Consider the following 8,588-nt stretch of genomic DNA (forward strand, 5'->3'; position numbering starts at 1 on the left):
TGCTTTTCATTTTTGTAAACTGCGTTGCAGTCATTGGTTAAGGCGAACATATAAATGTTTTAGATAACTAAATATCTGACAGCTATTCAAGTGATTGGGATAGATAGAGCATTATGGACCAACCTTTGGGGCATTTGTGCCATACAGAATATTTCTTCGGGTAGCACCTACAGCACCAGAAAGTGTGCTTTGCATGCAAAAGATTCCTGGTTTAAATCCTGGCATCTTCAGCTGAAAGGATCAGGTAGCAGGGCTAAAACAGGCTTCTTATGTGAGCCCTTGGCTTTTTGCTGTTGATTGGAATAGACAGTGCTGTGTTGAAGACAGTCTGGTTCAATGTAAGGCAGCCTCATAATCCACTCCCCTGTGTCCTGTGCTTTAGAGTAGTCTTGCTTGATGTGTATTAAGTCATGAGCAGGCAACAGATGCTCACTGGTGGGGGAGGAAGGAGTATTTTAGAGCCTAATGGGGTAAGACCCCACTCCCAAAGCCATCAGCTTTCAGGCTCTCTGGAAGTATTGGTTGCCAATTGAGGAAGCTAAAGGCAGTAGAGCAGTCCAAGGCAGGCACAGGTCTCTAGCCAGAAGTAGGAAGTGTAGGCCAGGGCAGCTTCCAAAGGCAGCAGTGATGCAAGCGGCCTCATCCTGTACAGCAAGGCAGGAGTTTGGGTTCTGGAAGGCAGCAGAAGAGAGCAGGGACTTGGTTTGGTTTCAGGAATCTGTAGCACAACTATCCTGTGACAAATCAGGCCTTAGCTTGAAAATATATATCTTGCAACCGCAAATAATTAGACATGTTTTTATCTGTGTTGCCTCCTTACAGTAATGAACTCCAGGCAGAAAATCTTACAGAAATTCAGTCCGGACAAAGTTTAGGGAGAAATGATAATAGACGGCATGATCATTCCACACAGCTTGACAGAGAGGCTTCTGTGGGGATCTATCTGGAGTCAACTGCCAAAAGATTTCTGCAGCAGAACTGAGACATGTATGATGAGTTTAGAAAATGGATTGGGATATGGATATACAGTGGTACCTCGGGTTACATAAGCTTCAGGTTACATACGCTTCAGGTTACAGACTCCACTAACCCAGAAATAGTACTTCAGGTTAAGAAATTTGCTTCAAGATGAGAACAGAAATTGTGTTCTGGCGGCGCAGCAGCAGCAGCAGGAGGCCCCATTAGCTAAAGTGGTGCTTCAGGTTAAGAACAGTTTCAGGTTAAGAACAGACCTCCGGAACAAATTAAGTACTTAACCCGAGGTACCACTGTATAGCCAGCAGGAGTAGTAGTCCAGGAAATAGACAAGACTGGAAAGAGCAGAAGGCACAAGGCAACAGGGAGTAGTGACGTCGGAAGGTTTTTCTGGAGCCAGTCTGACAGGAGGCTTCTTCAGAAAATACCATTCCTTGCAAGCAGTGCCTTAGGGAGCAATCGTATGCTCAAGAAGCTGGCATAAATCAATCTGGTATAAATTTACACCAGAACCAAACTCCTTTCAGGAGCAAGACTACGGCCAGGTGAGCCAGCCATAGCCCGTCAGAAGATTACAGTATAGAGTTTGACTTAAACTACCCTTTTTGTCAAGTCACATGACTGAGCTGACAGTTAAGATTCAGCTTAAGCCCCCACCCCTTCTTGGGAACTTACACTGGCCTTGGCTCAGCTGGCTGAGCCCCAGCTGATCCAGGATGGGCAAGTTATACTGGCATATTTTTGGCTGAACCCAACTGTGGTGGGAAGCTCCCAGCTCAGCCAGAATTTCACTGGATCCCATCAGAAAGCCACGGCCATGAATTAAGGTTCTGAATAAAAAATTAACCAGCCCTGCTTTTTTGTATTTCTTTTGAATCTCTCCCAGCTTAGGAAGCTTTAAGTCTAAATATCTGTGGAAACTGAGAAGGGAATTTATGGATTTGTGAACAAGGTTATGACAGGGTTAATAAATGGAGCTGGAGATAGTATTTACATGAGCTGTTGATAGATGAAGATTTTATTCCAACTCTGTGGCACAAAGTACTGAATATACAACATTCCATAACCATTTAGCTAATTTTATCTCTAGTTTTTAAAGTTATTAATTAACATTTGACTTGCTTCTCAGTAGTTGGTATACATGATATAGTTTTTATGTGTCTTATAATGCAAGAAGACGTTCCCAAATGCGCTGTTGTAAAATGTTTGTTCCTCAAGGAAAGATAAAATGAAATAAATTAATTTTGTCAGTAAAACATTAAGCCCAGTCATTATCCAACGTAGGTACTTCCAGCTGTTAGTAGAAAGCTTATGATACAAACCATTTTAAATAATCGGGAACTGATAATGGTTTTTAAATGCTCATAATAGCATTTAAACATCACACAGAGAGAAGCAACCAAGTTCAGCAGCAGTCATGCACTTGCCAATTTATGCCTGGTTTCAGGGCATTGTCATGCTATTTAATTTGATTTTGCATTTGATAATCTGCCTACAAGCCTTGGGAAATTCGTGATTCTCTACACGTCAGCATTCTAGTAACATTTAGGCAGCTGTGTGTTTTGTTTGTGGTTTTAATTTGATATACTGGTGTGTTTTCAGTAAGTTAGTGCAAAATATATTTTAAAAGGGGTGTATCCTTCTTCCTCAGCAGAAGGAGTCCTTCCATCAGAAGAAGGGAACCTTTAAATTCAATACTTTTTTTAAAAAAAAGAAAGAAACACAGCAGCCTGGCAAATTGCTATTAATCCAGGTATCTTATGATGGCAGCTTTAAGAGCAAACAGATGATTTAACTATTTATAATAAAGATAACCTTGGAAAGATTGGTCATATGAACAAATTTTGTACCATAGAGTGCATAAGAAAGATATGCTACTGGTGTATTAAACTCTGTGTGTTGCACTGTATCCTTGAATCCCAAACTGGGCTGGATCTCTGAATGGATATTATCTTAGCTGGATTCAACGCATGGGCTTTTCCATCCAATAGGAGGCTTTTGGCTCCATAGGAGGCTTTTTTCAAAAAATAATCACTGCACTGAGGAGTGAGGAGCTTAATGGTGTGACTGTGAGAGTGTGGGTGAATTGTGGGTATATGTGTGTACATGTGTGTACTAGACAGCATACATGTGTACTAGACAGCATCTTAAAAAGCAGATACATCACCTTGCCAACAAAGGCCCGTATAGTTAAAGCTATGGTTTTCCCAGTAGTGATGTATGGAAGTGAGAGCTGGACCATAAAGAAAGCTGATCGCCGAAGAATTGATGCTTTTGAATTATGGTGCTGGAGGAGACTCTTGAGAGTCCCATGGACTGCAAGAAGATCAAACCTATCCATTCTGAAAGAAATCAGCCCTGAGTGCTCACTGGAAGGACAGATCCTGAAGCTGAGGCTGCAATACTTTGGCCACCTCATGAGAAGAGAAGACTCCCTGGAAAAGACCCTGATGTTGGCAAAGATTGAGGGCACAAGGAGAAGGGGACGACAGAGGACGAGATGGTTGGACAGTGTTCTTGAAGCTACCAGCATAAGTTTGACCAAACTGCGGGAGGCAGTGGAAGACAGGAGTGCCTGGCATGCTCTGGTCCATGGGGTCACGGAGAGTCGGACACGACTAAACGACTAAACAACAACAAGAAGTGTGTACATGTGAATTTGTGTGCATGGGTTGGCCCATCCATGAGGCAGGCTGAGGCAGCCACCTTGGGTGGTGGAATGCCAAGAGGATGCACCCTCAAAGGCCCACCCTGCTGCCTCTGCCAACACCAGAGAAGTGCCAGCGACAGCAGCGGCAGCTGCCGGCGAGATCTCACACACTCTGTGAGTTCTCTGCAAGATCTCATGAGATCTCACCACAACCTGCTGCTGCCACTTTGCAGGTGCTGCCACACAACCCAGGTAAAGGAGACTTCATTAGGGCAGCAGCTTCCTGATTCACCTCTAGCAGTGAAACAGGGTGCACCAACCATGGTTTATGGTACCTGTGTACCAGTGCTGGCAATGAGAAAATCGGCCTTCAGTCTAAAAAAGATTCCCTGTTTCTGTGTATTATATTGTATAATAATAATGCCCGCCCCTTGCTGGCAAGGACAGTACAAAACAGGAAAAGGTGGGTGGGTAAGAGAGAAAGAGGGACGCCGCACCCATTTTTTATTTTAGTCCTGCCCAGTATGGACTTTGATTCTGTCTACCACTGGCTCTGCCCCCAGTTCTTGTCGGCATGCTGCTCCCAATAGATTACCCAAAGAAAGGTGGCTCTCAGCCAAAAAATGGTCCCTCACCTTTGATCTAATTGATCACTAGCTCTTGACAAAGACAACCAGATACCCCTGCAAAGTCCACTATATGTTGATACTTAGAGTTTATATCTTTTTATCATGATTATCGAAAAATCTGATTAACTGAGCATGATATTTCATGGCTAATAGCTGTTTGTAGTACTGTATTTGTCTACCTGTTTTTACAGTTGTCTATGCAGGTAGCTGTCCTGTGACAGCTTTTGAGAGTCCTGAATTTGTTGCCAGTAATTGCACTGGTAACTATGACTTGAGAACAGAGGTCAGCAACTGTCAGGGGCTCAGGAGCAGAGGCACAGGGAAGAGAGGAGATGGAGAGCGAAGGGGAAGAATCCGAGGGGAGCGTAGGAGAAGAGGACAGTGGACCGAGGGATTCCATGAGCCTCTCCAGCGAATCGGAAGATTCACAGAAGGGGGCGCCAGTGGCCAGGGGTAGGGGGTTCCCAAGGGGAACGCCCCAGGAGCAAGGGGGCAGCAGGGACTCCCAGAGCAGTAGTTGGAAATCAGGACCAGCTTCCCCACCAGAGCAGAGTGGGGGGGAAGAGTCCCAAGGATCGGGGCCAGTGCATTCCCCACCAGGGAGAGAAGATGAGGCAGGGCTGACCACGCCTCCATCAGAAAGTCGGACAACAGAGGGGAGGTCAGATCTGGCCAGTATCCCGGAAGAGGGAAGCAGTGACCGAAGTAGTGTAATGGTTAGGAGAAAGGTCACTGGGTTGGCGCGAGAGGCAAGTTCAAATGTACAGGAGCGCGGGACAGCAGAGAATGAGGATTGGGAACCGGGTCCTAAAGCCCGCAGGAGGCAGGGGGAGGAGCTAAGCGACTCAGCATCGGAAGAGTCCAGAAAGGGCAATGCCCCAGCGGGCAGGAGGACCCAGAAGAGGAGAGAGCAACGGAAAAGGTGGAGCAGGGCTAGGATCTTAAACTGGTGTCAGAGGGGAGGAGACTCAGACGGGACTTTGCCGATCTAGGGTTAAGATGTAGGGCTGCGCGCTGCGGCTTTGAAATGGAAATTGAACTTCAATAAAGACTTTTGTACATTACGACAGCCTAGCGTTGGTCCTCTGTGAGCTGGGACCTAGAGGCAGCTCTGACAGCAACTAAAGATTTCGTTTATTAGTTAGTGCCAACAAATGAAATTCAGAGCCCTTCCATCTCTTTGTCCTGTTGCCATCTATTATTGAGGGGAAATATCGCTGTATGAAAAAAGGAAACTATCATTTTTGCACAATTGTAGCCGTACACAGTAGCAAGTATAATTTGGTTCCAGTTTATTAGATTCCAGGACACAATGGAAAACATGTCTTTCACGTACAAAGATGAACATAGATTGTCTATGTGAGATAATGTTTGTGAAGCACTTGGAGACTATACAGTGGAATAAAAATGCCAATAAGTATTTTAATTGTTTTATTACATATTACAGTAATAATTCTTATACATTATAGGTTTACAGTGTCATCTAGTTACCCAAAACTGGTGTTGAATATGAATATAGTTGCATACTCATCTGGTAACCACTTGCAATAATCTCTTCTGTAATACAGCCAGTCAGGATTTCAATGCACTTGCCCTGAAATACAGTCTTTCACTCTCAGAATTTACAGGAAGCATATTTCCAGTCTAAGGGGGAAGACCAGAATATGTGGTTAATGGATATTAAACTGTCTTATCCATTCTTTTCAACTATAAAATTGATGCCAGGTTGAGTTGTGCAGCTTCACTTATTAGCAAACTTGAACTGTGAGATTTAAGTGAATAAAATACACTAATATGTGTATTTTAATTCTCATGTAAGTTCAGCAGCTCAAATCATTCCAGTAGCCTACCATGCAACTATGATTTGAAGGGTTGCACCACACTGAAACATTCCCATTTGGTATTTACTATTAAACTCAGATAGTAGTTTAATTCAGTTTTTCAAGGTTGGAACTAACAACTTCAAATGTATTCTTTCCATACTGAAAATTGGTGGGTTTTATGATGTGTGGTTTAATACATACTTCCTAACCTTTACGGTTTCTAGCATGGTAAAACATATTATATTTAGCATTACATTTAGAAGAATGGCTGATCATTTGGAACATAGTATAAATCTTGGTTTTTGTTTTTTAACACAGTTCAAATAGCCATCGTGTTTGGAGGAGATACTCTGGATCATATCTTCAACATGTGCCGGGGGAATTACGATTTCCTAGTGCGACTTCCTGATCCATTGCTTTTGTACATCATGTCCTATTTGGATCTTGAAGATATTGCCAGACTTTCTCAAGTATCTCACAGATTTGAAACGGTAAAAAAGAAGAAAAAGCAATATTTGAAATGTGTTCAATTGCAGTTTAGCTTCAACAAAGACGAGTGCCTTCAGTTAGTGTCTGTCTAATGATTATACAGTCATGATGAATTACCAAAAAGTACCAAGGAGTGCTAGTTATTGCATGAGCATGCAAAGAAACATTTTGAGGGACTGGGGATATAGATTCTCTGGGCTCCTAGGGTGAAAAAGCTAACTCATGATGTGGTCAACTGAGTTCATCCAGGAAAGTGCATTGCTATACAGTATTCTTTATCTTAATACAGTTAGGTAGCCGTGTTGGTCTGACTCAGTCGAAATGAATTAAAAAGTTAAAAAATTGTCCAGTAGAACCTTAGAGACCAACTAAATTTGTTCTGGGTATAAGCTTTTGTGTGCATGCACACTTCTTCAGATACATGCACACGAAAGCTTAAACCCAGAACAAACTTAGTTGGTCTTTAAGGTGCTGCTGGACAATTTTTTGATTTTTTTATTTATTTCGACTTTATCTTAATATTTAAGCTTGACCCTTTTCTAGACACCCGTTCCTGCACCCTTCCTGCATTAGACCTCTGTGCCTTAAACATCCATCTCTTGAAGACAAACTTCATTGTATCTCTAGCTGTCCTAAGATTTTGTTATCCTGCTAGATGAGATGTAATACATAATCAGAAATTTATTGCCTCCCTCAGTTATTTTTCACAAGTGACAATTTCATGAAAACGACTGCACTCTGGTTTTATTTAAATGATTGCACATGACCGACTTAAACAAAACACCACCAGAGGGAGCTAATGCCTAATGCAAAAGAGAAATTCAAGCAAGGGCATAGTTTTCTTGTATCGTTTGGCAGCCATATAATCTTTCAGCAGATTAATTACCTGATGTATGCATGTTTAAATAAGGAAACATTGGGCAGCCCCAAGTATCTGGGATTCTATATTTCATTCTGCAATGCAATCTGAAAGCATTACAGCAGATTTGTGGTGCCGGACATGATGGCAGAGTAGTTCTTTCTGTAGATTATTTTAATATATCATATTTCATTTACAAAGTGCAATTCCAATCTGTAATTTGGTTAAATGAAAAAGTGAGATTTACTTTGTAATTCTGTATATGCCTACTCTGAAGTCAGGAAGTGGCAAATGCTAGCCCTGAAGCATAGACAAAGGTGATTCAATCCATCTGTGGTGGCAGTACAGCAAAGAAAAGAAAAAATGCATTGAGTAAAGTCGCAGAATATTCCCATGCAATAATTATGTGTTTTAAAATGCATTTCTAGCTTGAAAGAATCTGTAGATGGTTCAATCCAAAGTAGGAAATACTATATACTGTAATTAACAACACTATAGAAAGTTAAGGTAATGCAATATCCAGGCATTCATTTCTTTGGAAAAGCTCCCATCATTACTGTAAATCAAACAGCCAGCAGTAATTCAAATATTTGTTATCCTTCAAATAACTGTATTTTTAAAAATGACACTTGGCTAATGTTTAAGGCTAATACCTTTTTGTTTCTTTTGCAAATAGTTATGCAACTCTGATAAACTATGGGAAATGATTGTACAAAATTTATCGGGCAGAATTACCTCAGAAATGAGATCCCTGGCACACGAGGTGGGCTGGAAGCAGTTCTTCTTCACTAACAAGATTCAACTGCAGCTCCAACTCAGAAGAAGAAGACAGATGAAAACTGAATCATCAGATAGCCTGTCAGATTAAAGGAGTGCTTTTCCTAGCTGGCGGTAACAACTCTAATGTGTGTATTTGTTCCATAAATGTCTTGCTTTGTTTTCTGGAAAAAAGAAATTCAGCTGCAGGTATAAAATTAATGTGGGTCCTGCCTTGATGAACACTCATTATGAAGGTGTGCAAGAACAACTTTTTTGTTTCGTTATTTCATTTATTTTCATTGGGTAAAAAACTTTGTGAGGTTCGTTCATTTACAGCACATTTGTTTTCATCACTCCCCTGTTTTTGCATTGTCTTTATTTTGCTTTTTCTTAGGGGCTGGTCA

At 41.7% G+C, this 8,588-nt stretch overlaps 1 protein-coding gene across 1 annotated transcript in view; it reads left to right on the forward strand.

Moving 5' to 3' along the window:
• Positions 1 to 8,323, forward strand: part of FBXO36 (F-box protein 36) — a 30,989-nt gene extending 22,666 nt beyond the window's left edge. Inside the window, exons 3-4 of the mRNA XM_079978315.1 lie at positions 6,396 to 6,568; positions 8,102 to 8,323. Of these exons, the coding sequence (XP_079834441.1) occupies positions 6,396 to 6,568; positions 8,102 to 8,293 (365 nt within the window). The 3' untranslated portion in view covers positions 8,294 to 8,323. The remainder of the gene's footprint in view (positions 1 to 6,395; positions 6,569 to 8,101) is intronic.
• Positions 8,324 to 8,588: the final 265 nt, after the last annotated feature.

Source organism: Podarcis cretensis (genome assembly GCF_951804945.1).
Source record: "Podarcis cretensis genome assembly, chromosome: 5".
Classification (NCBI taxonomy): domain Eukaryota; kingdom Metazoa; phylum Chordata; class Lepidosauria; order Squamata; family Lacertidae; genus Podarcis; species Podarcis cretensis.